The sequence below is a fragment of the Sander vitreus genome, chromosome 5 (genome assembly GCF_031162955.1).
Source record: "Sander vitreus isolate 19-12246 chromosome 5, sanVit1, whole genome shotgun sequence".
In the NCBI taxonomy this organism is placed as follows: Eukaryota; Metazoa; Chordata; class Actinopteri; order Perciformes; family Percidae; genus Sander; species Sander vitreus.
This window is the reverse complement of record NC_135859.1, coordinates 17379206-17404259: the sequence shown is the minus strand read 5'-3', so window position 1 is coordinate 17404259 and position 25054 is coordinate 17379206. Positions and strand designations below refer to the sequence as shown.

Below are 25054 nucleotides of genomic sequence, written 5' to 3'. Positions count from 1 at the left end.
TTTATTCATAATTCAAATTGAAAGTCCAAAGAGAAAACGAAGCAAGATCAAATTGAAAATAGTATTATTTTACTACGCTACTAGGAAAAATCATGCCATAATTAAATGTGAAATGTAATCACATAATGTATTACTGGCCGACCAGTAAGCAAGCGATCCCGGCCACCGCAAGCTGGCTGTCACCTAAGACTGGAGCTTCCAAGTCCGACAACATATCGGCGCAAATGTGCAATTGGCCATTCATTTTTGTAAAACTGCCCATATTCAAACTGTACACAGTTAATTTCTCGCATAAAACAGCCTCAGAAATGAATTTAGTGGTGAAATAGCAGACGAAAAAAAGCAATCGATTCTAGAATCTAGATCGGGAGTTTGCCGTAGTAGCAGCAGGCAACAACAGGAAACCTTTTACAGTTTTAGTCTGCTATTTCACCACTCATTTCCCCACAACTTTATCTAACTATAAGCGCGGTTCAATCATGCGAGGCTGAGCTGCGGCTCATCTAGAGATTCGGCATCATCGCCGCTACAGTGCGTAGCGATGTGCCCCGGGCAAGGTAAGGAGACAGGCGCTGTAGCTTCCTCCTTCCCTTGCCCAGGGCCGGGGCACATCGCTACGCACTGTAGCGGCTTCTCCAGCAGGCTGAACCGGCTTCCTCCCTCCCGGGCCACATCGCTACCTGGATGTGTGACGGCTAGACGAAAAAAAGGAGACACGCCAAACTCTTTGAGCCGCAGCCGAGCCGCGAGATTCTAGAATTGATTGTTTTTTTCGTCTGCTATTTCACCACTAAATTCATTTCTGAGGCTGTTTTATGCGAGAAATTAACGGTGTACAGTTTGAATACACCGTTGAATATGGGCAGTTATGCTCTTTGTGTGACACCAACAGGCCAGCATTCAAATGTCAATTATTGTTTAATATTAGTGATTTACATCATGAAATCATTTTCAAACAGGTTAACAAATGGTTTGTGTATTCATAATTTACAGTATTTAGATGCCTGAGTTGAATCAGCATGTTTTTTTCTGCAATACAAATGTTTTCTCTGAACACATTTTCTTAAAAAAAAGAAAGGAGCTTTAACTGACTGTCCAACCCATTTCCCTGAAGGACTTGTAGTCAAAGAATCATAATCCCAAAAATGTATTTTTGTTGGCCAGTTACATACCAAGCTAACTTGCAGATGCCAGCAGACAATGGTAATTGTAATTTGGTTCAAATTTGTTCAAGACATCCAGTTTTTTTAATCTCTTTAAAAGTGTAGTTAACTATTTACTTTAAGGATTCCAAACTTTGCAGTGTTAATAATTAGGAACAGGGACAACGGAACAGTGAGTGACCTTTATCTAGTTACACAGAGGAATTCACGTGTCCAAGGGGATCTTGAATTGATAACACACAATACAATACAACAGGGCAGAAATGCGTACTTTGTGACTGTGGCCATTTGTAGTTCTCAGTATTTCAGCAAGAACATTTGGCCCTTTGACACTGTAACCTAAGCACAAGGGGCTCCTGGAAGCCTTGGTCCTGGTGTAAGCAAACATTTATTTAACAAAACAATACTGTAAATGTGGATGCAGGAAATGGAGCAAATGGCAAAGTGTGATGAAGCAGTTTGTCAACACTAAGCCGAGAAAGTGTAAAGCAAAGAAGATTAGAAAAGGACTTTAGACATTTAGCGATCTGCTGTCGTCTTAATTCAATTCACTTCAGTTTATTTAAGAAGGGGACAGTGCAAATTAATATTATTATTATAATAATAATGGATTATTATTAATTATGGCTTTGTGGCCCACATGATCAAACCCTTAAAGTCCTGCAGCTAATTCAAGATACTGCTTGACCTTTAAAAAAAGAACATGTTGCAGCCCTTCTTAACCCCAACATACATGCTCACATGCTTGTACACTTTTAGGTACATTTTGCTAATCTTATGTAATTTGAACTGGTTTGCTTAGTTCCAACAGGATTCGAAGCTACAGTATGTTTACTTTAACGGAGTTTAAACAATGAAAATATTTGCCAATAGTAACGCGCATTATTAAAATTCAGTCTAACTCAGCAGTAATAGCTGTAGAGCACTAAAGCAGTAAAGCACTTTTATACAGTTGGTAACACCCATACAACACTTCTCAGGCCGTTTGTGCAATGCTAAAATGATTGTGCAAAATGAACACATTAACAACATAGACAAAATTGCTATGTTGTAGTGTTGAGTTAATCACATTCTGTTCTAGCATAGGATATCTGGAGCCTTTTCAGTACTGAACAGATAATCCAATGAGCATGTTCACTAATTAGCTTTGCTACTGTGCCACACAAATCCTGCCAGCTTTGTTAATTAATGAATTAATTAATGATTTTGTGGTCTGCCCATGTGGTTGCGGCACCATAAGAATAAGAGTGTTGGTGTTAAGGAGACCTGCATACCTACATTTCAGGTACTTTTGCCTCCCATGGCAACACCAAAGACTTGGATTGGATAGAACATGCTTACTTTGGTTGTATTATTCATGAAAGGAAGTTATTGGAAGGTGGTGATTTACAACATTATGTTTTGTAATATAGTTTTATTTTTATACATAAGGTAAATGTGAAGGTGTATAAAAGTTTTGGAGGATGAATTACAAACTCTAAATAGCCTACATCTACAAGCTGGCATTATGAATAATGTCTGGAAGAGCTGGCCCAGTTCATTTTACAAAGTAGCTACATCACTACAGTTACAGTATATCAAGCTATGAGTAGTATTCATGCTCAAGTAACATCATCAAATTCAGACCTCAAGTCCTGTGTGCAGTGGGACTACAGCAGCTGTGCATTTCCACGACCACATTGGCTCCGTCAAACGTCTATATTTAACTCTGAATGGTGGGGGGTTACACTTCCACAGCCTTGAATGGGCAAGACCATTCACTACTGCACCAGTATCACAGCACTAACAGAGGCTGTTGCAGCTGAAATGTCCTGGGCGGGTTTATACATTTCTGGGAAACTGTACTTGGAGAGCATTGCACTACACTCACTGCGTGAGGAAATGACAAGCTGACAAAGCATCACAAGATCTGCACTATTACAATGTTTTGGATTGATGTTAAAAAAAGGTACCTTTTTGTGGCACGCAAGTTTATATTATTTCTCCTAAACAAAAAAAATGACAGAAAATTCTTCCCACAACAAATAGCTCAGAGGACACCACTTGTGCTCTGCTCTCATCTGAGACAAAACAAAGTACTATAGACACCTAAACAGAGCATGACAGTGGGACAAAATATTGTCGCAGACTGAAAGATAAAATGTCTTTAATTTTCTCACTGCCAACACACACTATTTGAGCCCAACAGTGTAGAGAGTTGTCACAGTGTAAAGGGCAGAAACAGGTCAGCTGTTTAGTTAAGGTCAGTAGACTTGTAAGGATTGGGTGACAGCTGATGCAATATCTGTGGGAGCTTCACTGCACTGTACTTTTGCAGGAAAGTAAAATTAAAGCCACACATTGCTCTTCACTCCAAATTGTTAACATTGGTGCCCTTAAAACTGATGTTGGTTCAGCAGTCATTCTCAAAATTAACATTTTGACTTTAGCAGGTTTATGTTTGTGCTTTTTCCTGATTCAGCACCAAATAGGAGGAAGGAAACAACTGTTGTAGTGTTTTTACACTGGGTATAAACAGTATATGAATTTGCTTTTACTGTACTTAACTATTTTTATAGTCTAATGTGAAATGCAAATTTGTTAAGTATAGTCCATGTGTTTTACTCATACTGACTTATTGAACAGCCTACATGTTTTAAAAATGTAAAATATGAAATATAACATTAACCTGAACCATCTGCATGTTATGTAGCCTATGTTCAGCCAATAGTTCTGACTTTATTAACTCTAGATATGTAGTGTGATTTGGTTATTGAGTAATAACACCTTATCTTCATATCTTCTGTTTTGATGGTTACAAAGGGGCTTCCGATTGCACCTTTGAATCAACCTGCCATCGTCACTGTTGACAATGACGCATTGCAATAGTGTTTAAAGTAGCCGGATCTAGACTGTTATTAAAGTTGTTTTAATAACAGTCTAGTTGTTTGACTTGTCATTGAACCCAGCCCGGCCTAAATTCTACAGAATGTTACACAACATCCGTCTTTGAGATTACATCGGCTGCGTAACTTTAAAAAAAACAATGTGAGGTAGACGTGTTGATCCTATTACAAACTCCCAAATGTGTGTGTTTTGTTACACTAGATTATCACGAGCATATAAAGTAGTTTATTTCAGTTTAGTTGCGGTTAAAACTATAGAGAAAACAAGAGACAATGCAGGATGATGAGGAAAACTGGGCCCTTAGCCTGGAGCGTCACAATTTTGGTCAAACAAATAAAAGAGAAAAAAACCAGAATGTAAATATAGGCTACACGTTCTGCCTACTAGGAAAACACAACTCCATTAACCAAGATACAGAGTAAGGGGCGACTGATATTGTGTACTTTTGTGTTTAACAATGGAGCTTTGTTTACAATATTTACATAACTATTGAAGTTTAGTACCTCAATAAATAAATAAGTCATCACTAACAATGTGATGTAGGCCATGATAAGATGTATTCACTGTTGAGGCAGACATTAGGGTTAGGTTAGGTTAGGTTAGGTTAGGTATTGTATTCCATACAAACATACCTGTCAGCCTGCCTGTCACAACAGGTACCTCAGTAAATTGCATATTTTCATGCATTTAAAACAACAAAGTGTTTCCTGCAGGGTATATAACTGCCCCGACTGGTTGTGCGTTATATAACATTGTAAAGCTGCACTAAGAGGCGAAGGTGTGAGTTGTGATTGGATCATTTTCAGCCAAATGACAAATGGTGAAACTGGAGATAATCTGGCGAGCAGTGGAATGGGTGACATAACTTCAGTCACATGCTGACTGGAAGATGAAAAGTGAGCTGGATAAGGGCGTCGACAATCTATTGGGGAGTGTCTCTGTTCCACCAATAGCATAGCAGAGACCGATCCACCGTGACTAGACTTATGCATAACACTGTGGAGACTTGGCCCGCCATGTGGGCAGAGGATGAAGTTTGCATATTTGTATGCATTAATGAAAACAATGAATTAAGCTCCTACTTTGGTGCAAATCAACAGCTTGTCTGTCGAAATGTCAACTCAACTATGTTTTTTTCCACAGCCAGGGCATGGTCGTGGAACTTTGTGTCCGCTTTTCAGCATGGGGATGGGAGGAATTTCTCTATTTATGTGAGGATGGATGGGACAGCAATACATTTAACCTGTTCACTACTACTGGTATCTAATGAAAGGGGAATGCTACGCTTTTTAAGAACGCAATTTTTTTTCTCTATGTGTGTCCCAGGGCCGTATAAATATCTCTTCTTTACATCAATGTTTCAGAACGCCTGGCTGATTCTAACTTGCTGGGCTTGTCTTAGCTGGAAAAACAGGCCAACAAAACAAAAACAAATCCGCCAGGTTGAAGGGTGGTAAAAGAAATAAAAATGGCTGATACCAAAACAGGCCTCTTTATCAGATAAGCAGCCACCAATATTATATGATATTATACACCAGTCACCCTGGAAATCCAAGGTTTAGCTCTCCAGTTTATGTCTACCTTTTGAGTAAAAAGTGATGCAAGTTCAACAAGTAGTACCTGAAGAGTCCTTGCCCACAGATGTGACATTTCAGAAGGATTGATAATAGCTGTTAATTTCTTGTGTATAGAAAATGACAGTTTGGCTATTTGTCTTGTATTCTTGTAACACACTGTTACTATGCACTGCTTACGGAGGAAAATCCAATTTGACTTATGATTAAAACAAAAGTTTAGACACATAGAAGATGGCGTGCAGTGTGAAAAGCTGATTCATACTGCCACCTGCTGAGGACATGATGTGAAACACTTTGATCACTCAGTTTAAATTGATACAGTATTTTGCTGTTACCCCAATACTATATTCCCACCAATATGTATATTTCAGGATAGAAGTGATCAAAGTTATTTTCCCCCACAGATTTGAGTGTTTTTACAACATATCATTTTATGACTGTTCAATTCCATAAGTGCGCATTCAGACACATTTGGACAGTAATAAATGCCTTTTATATATATATATATATATATATCATTTTATACATATACTGAGTTGTGTCCTCAAAATATTACAGTATCAAAAATAAAAGTATTTCAACAATCCAAAATAAATTAGAATACTGAAAACAATGAAATGCAGTTTCCACACAAACACATCATGGACATCCGCTAAACTCCAACTCAAAAAGAAACCAAACTAAATTCTCACATTTCTAAACAGAATCGCTGATAGACTGATGTTCCCTTCACAGCATTTTTCCCAAAAAAGTCAAAATCTTGTTTATAAAAACTAGATCTTTGTAAACACAAGAAACACAGGACATGTTCAACAGAGGAGGATGCTTAACAGTGCTCTCTGTCAAAGAATACCTACTACTTTCGGCATTAAACTGGTAGAAAGTAACAGCATTTTACAGGTCCAGTCAACTTGAAGGTGTACAACGTGTCCTTAAAGTTATGAATGAGGGTATGAGGTAACAATCCATGGTGAGTAAAATGTAGTAAACATGACAGTCAACTCCCAATTATACTGTCTTTCATAAGTGCTGTTCCTTCTCCTTAGAAAACAGAAGACGGATTATTTGTGGCTCATCAAGTTGGCTCTTTGCTGACAGTCACTGTTCATGATCCCAGAGTCCTCCTTTTACACGGTCAACGGCATTGATGCTTTCTAGGAGTGTAGAACTGCAAATTAAGTCTTGCTCCTCTTTGCGTGTAGCCCCTCTGTCATCATAATCTACTATTTGAGAATATCACTCAGCGTTTGTCTCGTCTTTTGTCAATTTCCTTTCGAATTCGAGCCTCTAGAGCTGCCCTCATGGCTGAATCTAGGATGTTCTTCTCTGTGACACGTTCCACCACCTTCTCAGGCTTATCCTCCTTTTAAAAACAGAAAGATCATGAGGGGAATTAAGACCAAGGCAAAGTAAAATAGGTCAAAGAGTCAGAAATATCAGTCAAAGGGATCTGCATTAACCTTGTGCACAAGGAAGGAGGTAATGGTACCAGAGTCTGCCTGATAGTCAAGCCAGAAGAGTTCAGTACCATGGGTCTCTGTTTCTGTGCTCGACCCACTCTCATTAGACTCTTCAGCCTCAGCACTGGCCCCCGGCTCTGATCCATCTGGGAAATTAGCAAACACATGCATACTCTTTACTGGATTTAGTGTCGGCAAAAAAAACATAACAACAAAGTGTATCAAACTTACGTCTGCGTCGAGGATGGTACACTTGGATATCAGGTCGACGGGGTCGTCTAGGGGTTGTGGTGTGCCTCCGCCGCTGAAGCTCTTTAGCTTGCTTCACCTCTTTGGCTTGCTTATCATAGTCATCCCTTGAAGAGACAATAATTTAAACATTTTGTTATTGCTTGGAAATGTACAATATACCATGTGCGTTTCAAAAACATGCATTGCAGCATATATCTGACCTTCTAACCCAGTTAGTTAAACTACAGCAATATTGTTCTTGTTTTACTGTAGTTTGTAGGGCTGTAACGATACACCAAACCCACGATTCGGTTTGTATCACGATTTTTACCCGATTCCCACGAATTTGTGGGGCTCTGCTATAAGTCGTCGAGTTTGCCGTTACGGGCGCAGCCATCCTGGTTGTGGATGTGACAACTTTAGACGAGAGGGAGGAGTGAGGGAGGAACCACGTTGCGTTACACACTTTCACTGGCAATCACATCATAGCCACGCCATAAAACACCCCCTGCTTTATCGCCGATTTTAAAATCAACGAGACCATAATTCAAAAAATGAACATCATTCTGTGTTGCAGAAGACTAAAAACTAGCGATTGAGACCATAAACTCATTATGAAAATGTTAACTGAGGTAATAAATCAAGTGAGAAGTGGGTCACTTTCTCATAGACTTCTACAGAAACCGACCTCCTTTTTGCAACCGCACGTGTCGCCCCCTGCTGGAATTCAGATAGAATGCAGGTTTAAGGCACTTCCGCCAAATGCTTTGTCCATTAATATTAACAGTCTATGCGAGTAATATAAGATTACGACATCGTTACGACCACGGTTAACAACTCTGGGCTAACCCACGAATTCATCAGTAACGTTAACTGTATAGATAAACGACTAATCTAATGGTAATTTAGCCAGCTAGCACACCCCTGTTTGTCTGCCTCACTCTCCCGGCGCTGCAAGGCTTCAGTCGGGATGAGAGCTGGCTACAGCCCGGGGACACATCCACATTCAGCCCCAAGCCAGCTAGCAGCCAGCCACTATCATTACAGCAATCCAAACCCGGTCAGCACTTAACTCCGGTGCTAAGGACGCTAACGGCAGTTTACTGAACCGTTGGGAAACAGACCCAGGCACCCGAGTCAGAACAGCTGCCATTCATAACGTTACACCTCCGTTAGCGTTAACGGTGTTCTCCTCCCTGCCGAAATCGCCCCCTTTGCGTTTAGCCGTCTTTACAGTTAGCTAAATTTAACGAGCAAAAGGGGGATAACGCATAGGATTGGGCATCGTTTGGATTTCAACAATTCTGATTCCAATTCCAATTCTTCCTTTCGATTCCGGTTCTTATCGATTCTCGATTCCGATTCTTTGAGGGGTAGAGTTGAAACGGGTCACATGCCTATTTTCACAAATAAGAATAAAGTTTTATTTTGATTCAATGGTGGTTTGCCGTTTTACAGGGCTTTTTCAATGTAAAATAAAGCCACACTGGAGCGCTGCTTACTGTGCTCCAAGGCTGCAACACAACAAGCGCCTGGCCGCTACGGAAATCAAAACTTGCGCTGCGTGTCAAATTGGAAAGCGATGATCGGATTTGAAACCAAATCCTCTAAACGATTACAAACGATTCCAATAAAGAAACGATTCTACTGGAATCGTAATTTTTGAAACGATTCCAATGCACCAAAACGACTTAATACTAATAGTAATTTAAAGATGTGGTAGCATTGCATCTGGATGGGTAGGATAACTCTGGGAGTTGGAAGGGGTGTGTCCCGATTCTGCCTTCTCACACCGCCACACAGGTTCGTGGATCTGAGTGTCGTGATTTCGGTTTCATGTCGCATATCGTTACAGCACTAGTAGTTTCTATAAGGATGAAGTTGCAATCCTCTTCCTAAAAAAATATATATATTATATATTAACAAGTCCAAAGTTGCTAAAGTTACTTTACTAGATTTTTTTTTTATTGGTCTACCTTCAAGAAAAGTAAAGTCAAAGTATATAAATAAATAATTTCTTATATACATTTGCTTTAGTGAAATGCATTTCAATGAATTGTGGCATTCTTAAATGCATTTTCCACTGCACTTCTATGTTTTGTCAATAAGCAACAAAGGCCAATGTTTTATTCAGTCTTCATGTCATACATTACACACCCATACAAATATAATATGATGTAAAAGGTGCCTTGTACTTTTATTTCTTCACCTTACGGAGGTCCTGTCTGAAAAACATGTCCAAAAACGCTGACTTACATCTGATAACGGTATGCAGCACTGACAAACCTAGACCTTTTTTAGCAAACGTTATGTTGTTTTGCCTCAAGCTGTATCCTAAACAAAGGATAACTTTGGCCATTGGGGCTTTGCGAGCTTTCTTTATATTTTCATTTTTAACGTAAAAGAAGCTGTATACATTTTTACCTGCCCTGCTAATGAACCTTCCCTTATCACCAGATTGACTTCTATAAAAAATGTGTGGTTGCAGCTCTAGATATTGTGAGCTAGCTTGTAGGCTAGCTACTAGCATTAGGTAATGGTAGCTAGTTGAGGAAATCACCTAGCAATCTGGTTCCTCCGGATATGGTGCAGGAAGCCATGGCTCATATCCAAGCGGCCCCCAGGTTTGTATTTCAGCTCATGCACTTCTTCGTCTCTTAACATATCCATTTTAACAGCTCAAATGCGTGACAGTATATGTGAGCTAATGACGCTAATGATTGGTCTCATCCAGATCCATCGAAAGTAGTGACAAAAAGCTACATGCTAGTTTGGTAAGTTGTTGTCCAAATTTAACACTCCCGGAGTTAAAAAATTAACAATAGGTAGAAATTACACCTTTAAAAAAAAAAAAAACTACATTCATGTTTACATTAAGCTTATTAATTTACAATTACTGTCTTCCACACATTTACATTACCTCATTTCACATTGAATTATGTATATATTTATACCTATATTTTAACTTGCACTATTTTATGTAGGTTCTCATCTCGTTTTCTTTTAATTTAATTAGCATTGTTGGAGGGAGCCTTAGACCCAAGATTTTCAGTGACAATGACTGCTTCTGTATTTGTCGTGCGTCCTGACAACAAATAACTTGAAACTTAAACTTGAATCGAGCAGCTCAAGGATCGATGTAGCTAGCTTCAAACTCCGGGTTAGTTTTTAGCCTGCGCGACGCGAACGTACGTTACCACCGCGAGTTTCGACGCACACGGTGCTTGACCCATTCATCTCTTCGAAATAAAGTTGTGCATTCTCCGTTGTTTTGACAATAAAATCAGGCAGGCTTACTGTTACGATGGTTTCTCTGAAACGAGAAAGAGAGATTGAAGTGGACGATGATGACAACGAAGACCGAGGTACGTTTGTTTACTTCTAACTCGACGACGTTTGGTTAGCAGGTAACGTTAGCTAACCAATGCTACTTGTAGAAGCCAGATGAAAGTGTGTGATATTTTATTCACGTGTCGGACCAGTCACACACAGGCAGGTCAACAAGTAGCTATCACTACAGTGTAATTTGAACTGGCTTAAACAAATGTAATTTACCACCCTTCAAATTCACTCTGTTTCAAATCCATTATCTCCTATCAACCTAGCTAAACGCTAGGTCAGCTAGTTAGCATGTGTAACGTTAGCTAGCTTACATTCAGCTGATTGAACACAATCTCGTTTTGTTTTACTTCATTTTGCAGTGCCAGCCAAAATAGGCAGAGGACGTGTAATAGAAGACCGGAGAAGCCGCCATTGTCCTTACCTTGACACCATAAACAGGCAAGATAGTTAAATGTGCATAGCTAATGTTAGTGCTAAAAGTTAGTAGCCCTGTCCTCCCCTATAGCTCTGCAGCTGATTCAGTCTTTTCTGGTTTATCCATCAGGAGTGTGCTGGACTTCGACTTTGAGAAACTCTGCTCAATCTCTCTCTCCCACATCAATGTCTATGCCTGCCTTATATGTGGGAAATACTTTCAAGGTAGGTGAATTATCTGACATTTAACCAGGCATCAAACACCTTGTTGTGCTTCACTGATTTACTTATGTATGCGTCCTTGTAGGTAGAGGTTTGAAGTCCCATGCTTACACTCACAGTGTGCAGTTTACCCATCATGTGTTCCTGAATCTGCACACACTTAAGTTTTACTGTCTGCCAGACAACTACGAGATCATTGACTCTTCACTAGAAGATATCACGGTAAGTAAAGTCATCATGTAATTTTATTTTTGATTGCAGATGTTTAATTACTTTTCATGTTCAGAACCCTCCTTTTTAAAAACTTAAATCCCACACTGCATGTTGTTATGGGTAGAGCTGAAAGGGTTAATAACCACTATACTAGCTATAGGTTGTAGTTGTTGAGATTGTTGTATCAGGATAAATCTTAAAGGCCATCTGATCCTGTTTTAAAGGTTGCACCACAGTCAACTTATCCAATATTCAGATGTTTTGTCTGACACAGCATCATGCTCTGACAGCATAAGTTATGCTGTTTTAAAGCATCACGGGTCATACTTAGTATCACATTGTCAATATTGAGGTTCTGTGTAAAAATACTCCACTGCAAACTGTACTTTTGTGTTTGTAATGTGACACTGACACTTTCTCCGCAGTATGTGCTAAAACCAACTTTCACCAAGCAGCACATTGCGGGGCTGGACAAGCAGGGTAAACTGTACCGAGCCTACGATGGTACGACCTACCTGCCAGGCATTGTAGGGCTCAACAACATCAAAGCCAATGACTATGCCAATGTGGTGTTACAGGTATGATGAACTGCCACAGTGAAGCTTCTGCACTTGTTCATAAAGGTTTTAAATAATCCCAACCATTTCATGTTTGCTTCTTCTTCCTAGGCTTTTTCCAATGTTCCACCGTTGCGAAACTACTTCCTGGAGGAGGAAAACTACAGGGGAATCCGCAGGCCACCGGGGGACATTATGTTCCTCTTGGTGCAGAGGTTTGGTGAACTGATGCGCAAACTTTGGAATCCGAGAAACTTCAAAGCTCATGTGTCACCACATGAGATGCTGCAGGCGGTGGTGCTCTGCAGCAAGAAGAACTTCCAAATTACCAAGCAAGGTAAGCTTTAGTTGCCAGAAATTGTAGTACTGTACTATGCTACACTTTGCAGATCTTAACACATGCTGCTCTATAAAGACTATGTTGTGATGCCGATTCATTGTTTTCTGTTCTGCAGGAGATGCTGTGGACTTCATGACGTGGTTCTTGAATGCTCTGCATGGTGCTCTTGGAGGCACAAAGAAAAGATCATGTGAGTAGTAGGGAAATCAAAGTTTGTTTCATAAATAATTTATTGTTAGAAAAATGTGAATTCAATTATGTCCTCATTTGTCTTTCTGCCCTCAAAGCAATCATTGCTAAAGCATTTCAAGGCTCCATGCGGATCTTCTCCAAGAAACTTCCACACCCAGACTTGGTGTGTTTCCTGCCTGTGTTATGAAATCATTAATTGACATCTGGAATATGAATTATTTTACAAATGGAATAGCTCAGGATTATTCAAAAATATTTTTAACAGTTTTGAAGATAGTAATACCTTAACGAAGGCTTCTTTTTTTTTTCTTTTTTTTTTCTTTTTTTTTTTAATTCCCCAGACTCCGGAGGAGAAAGAGGCATTGCTCGTAACAGAGGAGTACCAGGAGCAGATGTCTGAGTCCACCTTCCTGTTCCTTACCCTTGACCTCCCAACAGCTCCACTGTACAAGGATGAGAAGGAGCAGCTTATTATCCCGCAGGTCCCCCTCTTCAACATCCTGGGCAAGTTCAATGGCAACACAGAGAAGGTACAGATTGTCTCAAATATAATAAAATTGAGGAAAAATGACTTAAAGCAATATTACAAAGCAGTAATTTTAGCGGAAAAACCTTGGATTTTTTGCCCAAAACTGGTTGATTACATTTAGGGCTGAAACGATTCCTCGAGTAACTCGAATAATTCGATTACTAAAAATCCTCGATGCAAAATGATTTGCCTCGAAGCTTCGTTTAATTAATGTTATCAACGTTGTATCGCTCACGGTGTTTCCGCACGGAGGATTATTACTGCTGCACACCGGGCTGACACTGCTGGCGACACATGCCATGAAGACTGATTACAAAATGAAGAAAGAGCGTGAGGGGCTAAGAGAAGAGACAGGCTGGAGAAAACGACAAAGTGTCCAAAGTTTGGAATCAGTTCAAACGAAATTAAAACGAAAACTCTGTACAGTGTGTCTACTGCAAAACCGAACTAGCTTACCACAATAATAGACTATATAGTCTATAATAATAGACTCACAGAGTCGTATGAACGATGAAACCACACCAAACACAACAACTACCAAAATCAAAGACAAGAAAATACGTAGTAGTGACAGCTGATTGTTGCGCACCATTTTCTCTCTCTCTTCACGGAGAAACAGCTGATCAACGATCTACTAGCATAAGTGTAACAGAGCTGTGTAGCATTGTAATCAAATATATAAATGAAAATAGGTTGAGTATAACTAATATTTACATATAGGTCTATATACAGATCATTCTCAGGTTGAAACTTGTAGTTGCACAACTTAAGGTAATGTTTATGTTTTAATATATGCCTTAGTTTGAGGTTGTTATTGCCTTTCAGAAAATGTTTTCTTTAAAAACAATGGCACTTAAATGCACTTAATGTTTAGTTTTTTTGAGAGATGATATTGTAAGTAGGGCTGTCAATCGATTAAAAAATTTAATCTAATTAATTACATACTCTGTGATTAATTAATCGAAATTAATCGCATACATAATTAACGGTGCCTGAACCGATACTTTTTAAGAAAGGTACTAAACAACAGTTGGTGACATTAAAGAACGGCTTGTTTATTGCTAAGGCCATATGGTCAAAATGAAATGATTTAATAATAATGTATAACAATAACTAATTTCAGTAGTAAATTGCTGTTGAACCATCAGATGGGAAAAGGGCATTTACAATAACTTCAAATGCACCACGAGGCTGTAGTTTCATTGAATGCACCGTCTGTGTTGTTTCTCCGACGGCAGCTGCAGATTGTTACATACCGGTGTTGAATCCTCTACAGTAAAACACAGTCACACTTTACACCATTTAGCGTTAGCTGTCAACATTTTAACCGTGTTTAATCCAGCTACTAGCTAGCGGTAGGCTAACGTTAGCTGCTGTCGAGTATAGCGTTAACTAGCGTCACGTGCAGCGGTGTTTGTGTTTCAGAGCATCAGAGAGAAGCGCAGACATATCAGTGGCACCAGATTTCGGTAGCCAGGGTTGGCAGGAAGAAGATTTTTACAAGTAAATGTTCCAATTAATAATCCAGGCAGCACATTCTCGTCTCCCTCCTTCATTTTACAGGCCAATGGAGGCTAGAATGGCTCCGGGTCAAACGTCAATATGGAATGGATTAATCTGCGTGATTTTTTTTTAACGCGTTATTTGTTCTCAGATTAATTAATCGAAATTAACGCGTTATTTTGACAGCCCTAATTGTAAGCAATGTAGGCAATAAAAATGTTTTTTCTGAAAATAAACCTAACTATTGTATATTATTGCTCTTCAATAAAACAAAAGTATTTCTAGCCCTAATTACATTTTTGACATATTCAAAGCCAGTGGCGTTTTTAGGGTGGATAATGGTGGGGCAACAACTACTTTGGACAGGTGCAAAACAAGAAAATTACACAATTTGACATAATGGGCCATTTCACATTTCCCACACAGTTCAAGACGACTGGTCACAAACCTGTTCTCTTCAATATGCTGTTATTCCACATACTCAGTTGCTATGTTTCCTCTGGCAAACAAGCTCAATTTTACCACATTGTCCTGCGGCTTTTCATGTTAGGTAATCCTCTCAGAAAGATGTTTGAGATCCTGAAAGCCTGTTCTTGACCAGGTACCATTCCTGAATAACACACAGGAAGCTAAAGAAGCTTCTTCTCTGACAAGCCAGCAGTTAGACATTTTCTTTCTGGAGAACCACCACACATTTGATCTGATCATTCTTATCAGTGGTTTGGTGGATGACAATATCTCGTGGTTTGTGGGCACTAAGGCATTTAGTTTTCTTCCAAAAACAGACTTTCAAATTTGTGCTGTAGAAGATCTACCTCGTTCATGGTGACCACAGTTACTATCTTCTTTAAAAGAAATCCTAACTTCTGCCAACTACCAGCAAATGACCTTAGCATATAGTGGAGCAACAGGCAATCAGCCTCACATCAAATCTGTGCCATCCACTTTCCATTTTTTTCTCTATTGAGCACTCTAAATATTGTGCATGCTTTCCCATCTAATTTTCATTCAGGAGTACAAAACCTACAAAGAGAATTTTCTCAAAAGGTTCCAGCTGACCAAACTGCCTCCGTACCTCGTCTTTTGCATCAAAAGATTCACCAAGAACAACTTCTTTGTGGAAAAGAATCCCACAATTGTCAACTTCCCCATCACGTAAGTGCTGTTCATACACTGTAAGACGAAATACGTAGCATTGATCAAAGTTTCTGACAGAACCATGAAGTGTTTGCTGATGATAGTAATGAATGGTTGTTACAGTGTAACTCTCGTGAGAAGTGATGTCATGGACGTGTGTATTTTTTGTCCTCCAGTATGAATATGCACTTGTTCATGTTGTCGGTCTGTATTTGCCTCAACAGGAATGTAGACCTTCGTGAGTACTTGACAGAAGAAGCTCAAGTTACAGAGAAAAACACAACGTATGACCTGGTCGCCAACGTAGTGCATGATGGGAAACCCACTGAGGGAGCATACAGAATACACGTTCTGCATCACGTAGGTTTCAGCCAGATATTTCTGAAATGATTTCTGGTGGCATTGGTACAAACAACCCCAAAAATGCATCAACTAATCTTTGTGTTAATCAGGGAACTGGGAAGTGGTATGAGATGCAGGACCTGCAAGTGACTGACATTCTCCCCCAGATGATTACGCTGTCGGAGGCCTACATCCAGGCAAGTCATCCAGCTTATTCTGTGCATGTTGGAAAATGTTACATTTTTAAAGGCAAAGCTACAGTACAGACAGTTGCAGCTTCTGATGATGTGTTTGACTATTTAAGGTGCATTTAACTTGTAATGCGTGGAAGTAATAGTAGTGATATGAAAAAAGTAAATAGACCATTAGAGAGAGAGAGAGAGATATGAATGAATCTAAGTGGTGATTTTGCTGATGTACACAGTGGAGGACTGAATTGTAAAAGTTAATGATACAGATTATTAGGAGTTTCAGTATAAAGATACCACAGCTTTCAAAAACCTGTTATCAGTTGAATCATTTTTCGTACCAGATTGCAGTTTTAAATCGTTGAGAAAAAATAGTCTTTGAAAGTAACAGAGTGCTTTTTTTCTCTCTCTTAGATCTGGAAGAGACAAGGGAGTGACAATGGCACAAACCACCACACAGGGGTGTAAGTGAGGCAGCATTTTCCTCCGTGTGAATGGCCAGAAGTGTTGTCATCAGTTTGGAAATTAACGGGGTATTTAAGTGATTGAAAATAACAACAGAATATAGAAATGAGTGGCAAAAGAGCATCAGGACTTTTTTCTTTATAGACACAAAAAAAAGCAAATAAATGTAAATGTCTCCCATGTTTTTTTTTTTTGTTTTTTTTTAAGCTTTGTTTTTACTATGTGGAAGTTAACAAATAAACAAACTCCATGACACGTGTCTGTATGTTGAATTTTAATGACAAACCATTTGATTGTAATTTAGTTTTAGGAGATTGTCGTGTGTATGTGGTTATTTGCACCGGGATCATAGAACTGCAACAAGATAACAGATGAAGCAGCTTTTTTTTTAGTAGTCAGTCATCCAAATAGTCTTGAATACATACCAAGAGCTTATTCTATATAATTAACTTTTTTTGCAATTTCTACATTCATAATAACATACATGTAGCAATCTACAGAATAACGCTTCACAAAACTGTTAATCACTGCAGAAACTGATGTTTCAGACTGAATCCCAGCCTCAGTATTGTGACACTTCATGCAAAGCAGAACATTTCATGATGAATATTTATGGCTCATTGATATGAGATGGATACTTATCCCAAAAAGTAGTTTAAGTGCAATGCATTTATAAAAGTTCATCAGTGCAATACATTTGTGAAAAGGAAGTAGTTATTTGTGTGCACACAGGGCAGCAGTTTGGTTCACTCCTTCCACATGTACTTCTCACAATAGGCCTGGTTCTGCAAATGCAAACAGAAACAGGATGTGAAACTAATTTAATTATTCACAAAATCACATTAGTACTTTAAACAGTGTTTCGCGTAGGGGGGGAAGGGACCCAAGTCTGTCCTTTTCAAGAAAAGAAAATAGATTTTCCATGCATTCTCAACCAATTTAAACATTTTCAACATTTCTCAAAGCTGAAATTATGTACTGTAAATTTTAACTGATTTGCAGTTTTGGCTGGCAAAACCTCATGCCCATCATCCATGCTGCAGAGAGAGCATCTGGACTCTCAATGCAGATCCTCATAGTTGCCTCCCCCGGTACTATAAATACAGTACTAAACATTACTTATTCACCATCACAGAACAAAAATTGAAAACAATCCTGAATTAATAGGTTAAAATGTCTACAAAAGAGAAGCTAGACACAGTGGACTTAAAATAAGAGAGAACAGCCAGGAGTCCTGCAGCTGAGTAAAGCCTGTGTCAGGTTTGGTGGTTGTGAAATGATATGATGATATGGGTGGCCCATGCTGCAAATGGCAAAAGACAGTTTTGTTGAAAAACCTAATGCATTGTTGTATGCTGTATTTAAAAAAAAAAAAAAAAAAAACTTACACCACATTTCTGAGCAGTTTGAATGTCTTTACACCAGTAGCTTGGCCCCCAAGTACAGCGATTCTTTCCCAGCGGCTCCAACTTCTTGGAGGCCACGCACAGATCAGCTCTCTGCAGGACAGACGGGACAAGAGATCCCGAGAAAATGAACCCGACCAAAAAATGTGTGTTCATGAGTTGTTACGAGTGGTTACACTTTGTTTATGATTGGTGTTGCGTTTTCTAGGGCTCATCATACTGTGGTAAATTATGTTAGTAAATCTAATGTTTGTACAGTTTTTTATTGTACTGACACCATTTACTGTGGACAAAAAACTGTTTTGGATCTGTAATACTGTGTGAAGACTTGTGGATATAGAAATTTCTTCTTTGTCCCTCCGGTAAAACAGGTCATTGTAAAAGAGCTCATTCTTACCTCACAAGCATGCAGAACGTCCATCTGGTTTCCCAAAACCTTTTGCAGTCGGGAACCATAGATTTTAGTGAAAGCCTCACACTGAAAAGAGCACAAGAGTTACTACCATGCAAAGTGACAAAGATTTTGTTTCCTTAGTCTACCTGATTAAAAACTGCTTAAATCACTTCACTGAAAAAGGAGAGGCCATATATTCTATAGTTGTACGGATTTGTGAAGGTGTTGTTAGTTGGGAGTACTGAGGGATATTTAGTGTTAGTGGGAGCTGAGGGTCAGACCTTGGGGATGGCATTGGGGTGGTGGACACACACAGACTGGAGAAAAGAGGAAGTCTGAGGTTCGGTAGAGTTGAGACCCAGGTGAAGTCGGCTCAGCAAAGCCAGCGAGCGGCATGACTCACAATCCGAGGGGAGGAACCACTCTAGAAAATCAGTGGAGTGTTAAACTTGGTGGTGAAAGTGTGAGTTTCTGGTCAAACTGATGGCCTAATGTATTCATTATAAACATGTGACTAACCTGCAACAGGCTGCTCCTTGAACAAACAGAGGTGCAAAAGACTACATATTGTGTGAGGTGCAGCTGACGATAAGAGGAATTCGACTATCTGCACGCCATATTTGTCGACAAAATCATCACATCGGTCCTTATAGCTCTCCGGCACGAGATCACAGACCTCTCCCATGATCTTCATCAAAGCATCCTGCAGGGCAACAATGAAGATATTTACATGATGTGATGTGTAATACAGGATATGTGCCTGATGTTATACAAAATGATAGAAAAAAAAAGTTACCTCAGTCATATTCTTGGGCAACAGGGTTTCCAGTTTCTTGATAATATACAAACACAGGGTGCAAGCTGGGTTGAACTGCCCCTAAACAGATGATAGCTGATAAGATGGCCATCTATAAGATGGAAATAAAAAGCAAGTTTCATTTCAACTTTCATTTAACAGCCACTTTCTCATACTAACGTGGGTGCTGGTGGCTGTGCTGAGTGCAGAACTGGATACATCTTTACTGGTGGCATGGTGGGGAGGTTTCAGCAGTTCATCCTCCTTGTGGGCAACACAAAGTCCAAAAACCATACAGGTCTCTCCTGGTTTCTACATAAACACATTATCTTGCATTAAAAGGTGATCATTGAAGGCCATAGTGTTAATTCTTTCCCCCTATGTATCTTTAAAGAAGCCCAAATAGGAGCGTAAACTCACCAGGTGACCTGGTGTCTGCTGCGGGACTTTCGGCAAATACATCTTCACCTGTGAATCACACTCTGATGCCTGCTCTCTTGGGAGGCTTTGGCACAGAGCATGCAAGGTCTCATATACAGTCTCCTGCAAAAGCAACAGCAGTCATTGTCTATGTTGTTGTGGCAATAATACTGGGTATCTACTCTGCAGAGTACAAAGCGAGCATGTGAAAAATAGCTTGACAAATGTAAAGCTTTGAAAGTCACATTTAAACGCCCTGACATTAGAATATTGGAATTTCTCTCATCGAATCTGATTACAACACGCAAGTACCTCATTATAAATGTCCATTTTAAGGTTTAACTTTTAAAGACATTACTGGGATCCCAGCTGCTGGGTGTGTCTGCCAGTTTCCTGTTTAACCAGTTCCACAAACCCTGCACGTGTGGTCAGTAAAGTGAAACTGTGCAGTCACCAACATCCTCACCTTGGTATCTCTGCTGGAAATCATGTTGGCAGACAGCTGGATGACCTGACTGCACTCTGAACACATATCCAATGTCTAATAAAGAGAAACCACAGTGAGATTATTTAAGAGACCTGAAAACAATCATGTCAGCAAAATTTGATTCAGTTGGTTACTAAAGCCCAGTCACTGTATATGGCAATAATATCACCTTTAATTAATAAATGCATTGGCTATTTTAAACATACACATACGTGCAAAAGGAGACGTTAGGATTATTCTAATACAGGTTTACCAGAGATTTCTGTTTGATGACTGACAACGGGTCTATGATGAACCTGGAGTCTCCTTTTAAACAGAAAGAGAAAAGGGTATACGTGCAGTTTAGTGTCACAAATTCCCCATACAGTCTCGTACAATGTCCTTAATTAATTATGAACCTGGTAAACCACCTGTGCTGTTTAACAGGTGTTTTATAGTAAGTAATCAATGTTGTTGCAAATTTATGCATTATTTACAATCGAAACAATGGCAGGGCGACCCCGTTCTTCGGAAACAATTGTGGCAAATTGCGAGGACCTCAACGACGTTCAAATTAAGGGGGAGGAGTGGAATTTAACGAGGCTAATTCCCGAACTCGCCACACCGAAAGCGACTTTGGAGTGGCTGGCGAGACGTCGCCTAATCGCGAATGCGATGGAGGCCACCGCTTGCCGTCACCAAGCGCGACTGGTGCGTCTGGAAAGGGGGATAGACGGCTTCAGGTGGTACTAATACACACAGTTGTCACAATTTACAGTGTAGCCAAAAGAAATCACGATAGGCCTACTACTTGCCTAACCCCCACCCCTCAAAAGTCGTTTTATAAACACCAGGCTACGGCGCTTTTCCGGCCGCGCACCCCGACCCAGTCACGAACGGCTATGCTCACCCGGACCCAACCGAGGACCCATCTGGGAGAGATTTTGCCTTAGAGGCGTTCAGTCATAATCCCGCAGACTGTAGCTTTATGGTAGCTTTGGGACACTCACTTTTTGGAAAATAATAAACCAACCTGTCTCAAATAAGACCCTCATAATTTGTAACACTCCACCAATCCCACGATAATAACCTGATCTTTGACAACAGAATGAATGGCGACTAGTCAGGTGACAGTGATGCGGACATTAAAGTCGTTAAGTACATTTTTATCTTACCGGGCCACAGAGACACCGCGAGGATCACCAGAATAAATCCAGATGTTGACATGATGTGAAGAAGCACAAAACGATATGAAGCGCAGATGATTTTTTGTCTATAATAACATCCGTGCTGTTCTTCTTCTTTGTAGGTTTTAACGGCAGTTGGAAAACTACGTATTAGGTACATTACCGCCACCGTCTGCTTCGTACAGGCATTAATCCTATTTGAGAAAATAAAATTAATTAAAAAAAACCAATTTAGGCCTAGGCTACTTCCTGATCTGGAGATGTCTGTTTCAAAGTTCTCCATCCATGCATCCGGCACAATATTATTTACCGAATAAGAAATGTAACTGCTCCTCTGTGGAAACAACTCTACACTTGTTTTGGAGCTGTCCTCCTATTCTTGGAAAGAATTTGCCCAATATATTCGTTGTAACATTTCTGTTAGTTTTCATTACTATACAAAGATGTGCTGTTTGGTTTTTGGGATGCCTGCAGTTCAGAACAAAAACAGTATTAGCTTATATTATAAAGCTTTTACAAACTATATACTTAAAGGGCCAATCCGTAACAATTCAGTCCTGGTTGAATTAGAATTTGTATTTGAGTACAAACAATGGAATTGTGCTGCTAGTTTGTCAGTCTGGAGCATAGAAATAGAATGAATCTCGTTTCATTTCTATGGTCTGGACTTGTATCTTGTTGATACATGAGCTTCAAGTTTTCAGAATTGTGTGCATAGTTCCATTTTGTTTGTGTTTACATACATACAGCTTTTTTGCCAGGAGATTTTGCCAGTTCGTATTACTGCAACTATATAAATAGCAACCAAATTAGCTGGATTCCTCTTACATAAAAGTTGATTTAAGGACCATGCATTTGCTTAGCCTCTCTGATAAAAAATACTAGTAATTATAAAATAATAGCTTCATATTTCTATGAGAAGAGACCCAATGGTATATTTAAAACATAGTGGGTGGTACATGAGTTGTTGTTTTCTTCTAACTGTTTGTGTTGTTGAAAGCATTGGTGCTTAAACATGTCTGATCATTCTACTCTAATTGGTCAATTGGTACCTGCTAGATGATTTTGGTTTTATTGTATCTCCAAATATGATTTGTACCCTAGTATAAGTGTTACCGTTTTACTATTTTAGCAAAATTTCACATTTACAAAAATATTCTATAGCCTTAATTTAAACATAAAATGACACAATACATACAAACTCAGCACTCTACAGCCCCTTAACAGTTGTGTTCAGAATCATAGCAATGTGTTAAAAAAGTGAATAATGCTCAAAATCCTTAGAATAGCTTTTAATTCCATAATATCAATGCATTGGGAACACTACACATTCAATTCCAAATCAAAACATGACCAAAACTGATCAAGTTTGTGTTATACCTTCACAGAAAGCGAAGAAAAAGGAATGTTAGGTTTGCTTTACTTTGAATCACTGCACTAATATTTAGTTGCATAACCATTATTTCTGAGAACTGCTTCACATCTGTGTTGCATGGAGTCGACCAACTTCTGCCACCTGTGAACAGGTATTCCAGCCCAGGACAATTGAACTACATTCCACAATTCCTCTGCATTACTGAGTTTTGCCTCAGAAACAGCATTTTTGATGTCACCCCACAAGTTTTCTATGGGATTGAGGTCTGGGGATTGGGCTGGCCACTCCATAACATCAATCTTGTTCATCTGGAACCAAGACTTTGCTCACTTACTGGTGTGTTTTGGGTCATTGTCTTGTTTTCAAAGGTATTTCCTCTTCAGCATAAGGCAACATGACCTCTTCAAGTATTTTGATGTATTGAAACTGATCCATGATCCCTGGTATGCGATAAATAGGCCCAACACCACAGTATAACATACACCATAACATGATTTTTGCACCACCATGCTTTACTGTGTTCACAGTGTACTGTGGCTTGAATTCAGTGCATGGGGGTCGTCGGACAAACTGTCTGCGGCCCCTAGACCCAAAAAGAACAATTCTGCTCTCATCAGTCCACAGAATGTTGCACCATTTCTCCTTTGGCCACCTTTGGCAAATTTCAACCCATTCAGTACATGTCTTTTTTTCAGCAATGGGACTTTGCGGGGGCTTCTAGCTGATAGCTTTGCTTCACATAGCCTTCTTCTGATTGTAACAGTACTCATAGGTGACTTTAAGTCTTTGATTTTCCTGGAGCTGATCATTTGTTGAGCCTTTGCCATTTTGGCTATTCTTCGATCCATTTGAATGGTAGTTGACTGTTTTTTTCCCACGTCGTTCAGGCTTTGGATGCCATTTCAAGGCATTTGAAATCATTTTGGCTGAGCAGCCTATAATTTTCTGCACTTCTTTATATGTTTTCCCCTCTCCAATCAGCTTTTTAATCAAAGTCCGCTGTTCCTCAGAGCAATTTCTGGAACGAACCATTTTGCTAAGTATTTTATTGTGAAATGCACTATAACCAGCATGCACAACATTTGCTTCCTTCCTTCCTTAAATATGGGCCATAGTTGACACCTGTTTCTTCACAGAATCAATCACCTCACTAATTGAACAAAACACTGCTATTATTTTGAACATGCCCCTTTCAATTACAGATTCAATTACACAGAATGAGCAGCATGCATGTCATGACTGTTGGGTCTGTTGGTTTTCTATGACTCTACAACACTTACTAGTAAATTATTTGCCATGTAGAAATATCACTTCTACCAAAAAAATTGATTTGTGAGGTTAGTGATGTTGGACTGCTATTATTTTGAACACAACTGTATATGCAAATTTTATATTGTCTGAACTTCTTAATCCTTCCTTTTTAATATTATTTTTTAACCCTGAACCACTGGTATTTTTTCCGTTATTGCACTTGTTTTTCAATAAAAGAAAATAATTCTACTTTGATCCACTTGACAGGTTCACATCAGTGTTGCTTTGGACGCATCAGGGATCACCCAATCACAGTGGCAGGTGTAATGTGCAGGCGCTGTGAGTAAGTCATTTCAACAAGCAAACAAACAAAAGATAACTTGGTAATCCTCAATTTAAAGGCTATGTGTAAATCTCTAAACCACAGATTTTCACTGCAGTGTAAAATAGACTACAAGTGGAAAAACTGACCTTAAGTCTGTGAATATATGTAATATTGTCAAACTGTATGACAATAAATCTTTCTTTAAAAAATAACAATGCAGATGAAAATATTGTATCTGGGGATTTGTATATTAAGACTGAGATTTAGCCTTACTTGGGTGTTTGACTCCTTGCTGCACATATCTGGATTTTGGTAAGGCCAATACCGGGTGTCTAAACCATAGATTGTATTCTCTAAATAAAGAGGAATATGCCTGAATTGCTTTGTAGTTCTTTTATTGAAATACAGTCCATAACTCATATTGAAAATAACAACTAATGAAAGCTTCTGAAGGGACCAATAGATGGCAGCAGAGCAGAGGAAATATATACTGTAAAAAAAATAAAAAAAATAAAAAGTTGGCACAACTTAAAATTTTAAGGCAACAAACTTCTGCAAAATTTTAAGTTTTGAAAAACAACTTAACTTTTTAAGATTGGCTTTTGAGTTGGTGCCGCTTTTAATTTGAATTTTTATTAACTTAACTCCAAGTTGCATTAAAGGGATACTTCAT

At 39.2% G+C, this 25054-nt stretch overlaps 3 protein-coding genes across 4 annotated transcripts; 1 reads left to right on the top strand and 2 right to left on the bottom strand.

Annotated features, from left to right (window-relative positions):
• Window positions 1-6037: 6037 nt before the first annotated feature.
• c5h2orf68 (chromosome 5 C2orf68 homolog) lies at window positions 6038-10106 on the bottom strand. The gene is made up of 4 exons (XM_078250756.1): window positions 9878-10106; window positions 7318-7442; window positions 7087-7232; window positions 6038-6989 (listed from the first exon to the last, which is right to left on the bottom strand). The coding sequence occupies exons 1-4, from the start codon at window positions 9985-9987 to the stop codon at window positions 6867-6869; spliced, it is 504 nt and encodes a 167-aa protein (XP_078106882.1). The 5' UTR covers window positions 9988-10106; the 3' UTR covers window positions 6038-6866.
• A 372-nt stretch (window positions 10107-10478) lies between these two features.
• usp39 (ubiquitin specific peptidase 39) lies at window positions 10479-17414 on the top strand. The gene is made up of 13 exons (XM_078250753.1): window positions 10479-10682; window positions 11019-11097; window positions 11204-11302; window positions 11385-11517; window positions 11934-12086; window positions 12177-12402; window positions 12521-12595; window positions 12693-12760; window positions 12939-13127; window positions 15642-15784; window positions 15991-16126; window positions 16219-16305; window positions 16711-17414. The coding sequence occupies exons 1-13, from the start codon at window positions 10622-10624 to the stop codon at window positions 16762-16764; spliced, it is 1503 nt and encodes a 500-aa protein (XP_078106879.1). The 5' UTR covers window positions 10479-10621; the 3' UTR covers window positions 16765-17414.
• A 1-nt stretch (window position 17415) lies between these two features.
• On the bottom strand, window positions 17416-21553 carry sftpbb (surfactant protein Bb). Of its 2 annotated transcripts, none has more exons than XM_078250755.1 (11): window positions 21419-21550; window positions 20518-20570; window positions 20244-20318; window positions 19778-19900; window positions 19538-19669; window positions 19358-19438; window positions 19081-19264; window positions 18843-18985; window positions 18565-18645; window positions 18150-18260; window positions 17416-17546 (listed from the first exon to the last, which is right to left on the bottom strand). In XM_078250755.1, the coding sequence occupies exons 1-11, from the start codon at window positions 21468-21470 to the stop codon at window positions 17508-17510; spliced, it is 1074 nt and encodes a 357-aa protein (XP_078106881.1). In that variant the 5' UTR covers window positions 21471-21550; the 3' UTR covers window positions 17416-17507. The 2 variants fall into 2 exon arrangements, with proteins under 2 accessions (XP_078106881.1, XP_078106880.1); XM_078250754.1 differs by lacking the exon at window positions 17416-17546 and adding an exon at window positions 17568-18064 and having other exon boundaries at window positions 21419-21553.
• Between the last annotated feature and the right edge of the window lie 3501 nt (window positions 21554-25054).

Excerpts from the sequence above, each read along its gene's own strand:
- c5h2orf68 (XM_078250756.1), bottom strand. The coding sequence starts at position 9,987 with ATGGATATGTTAAGAGACGAAGAAGTGCATGAGCTGAAATACAAACCT. Across the intron at positions 7,233-7,317 it reads GTACCATCCTCGACGCAGAC|ATGGATCAGAGCCGGGGGCC; the intron begins GTAAGTTTGATA and ends CTAATTTCCCAG. Across the intron at positions 6,990-7,086 it reads CCTCCTTCCTTGTGCACAAG|GAGGATAAGCCTGAGAAGGT; the intron begins GTTAATGCAGAT and ends TGTTTTTAAAAG.
- usp39 (XM_078250753.1), top strand. The coding sequence starts at position 10,622 with ATGGTTTCTCTGAAACGAGAAAGAGAGATTGAAGTGGACGATGATGAC. Across the intron at positions 11,303-11,384 it reads GGGAAATACTTTCAAGGTAG|AGGTTTGAAGTCCCATGCTT; the intron begins GTGAATTATCTG and ends CCTTGTAGGTAG. Across the intron at positions 16,306-16,710 it reads TGTCGGAGGCCTACATCCAG|ATCTGGAAGAGACAAGGGAG; the intron begins GCAAGTCATCCA and ends TCTCTCTCTTAG.
- sftpbb (XM_078250754.1), bottom strand. The coding sequence starts at position 21,470 with ATGTCAACATCTGGATTTATTCTGGTGATCCTCGCGGTGTCTCTGTGG. Across the intron at positions 18,646-18,842 it reads ACCCCAATGCCATCCCCAAG|TGTGAGGCTTTCACTAAAAT; the intron begins GTCTGACCCTCA and ends TGCTCTTTTCAG. Across the intron at positions 18,261-18,564 it reads ACGTTCTGCATGCTTGTGAG|AGAGCTGATCTGTGCGTGGC; the intron begins GTAAGAATGAGC and ends TCTGTCCTGCAG.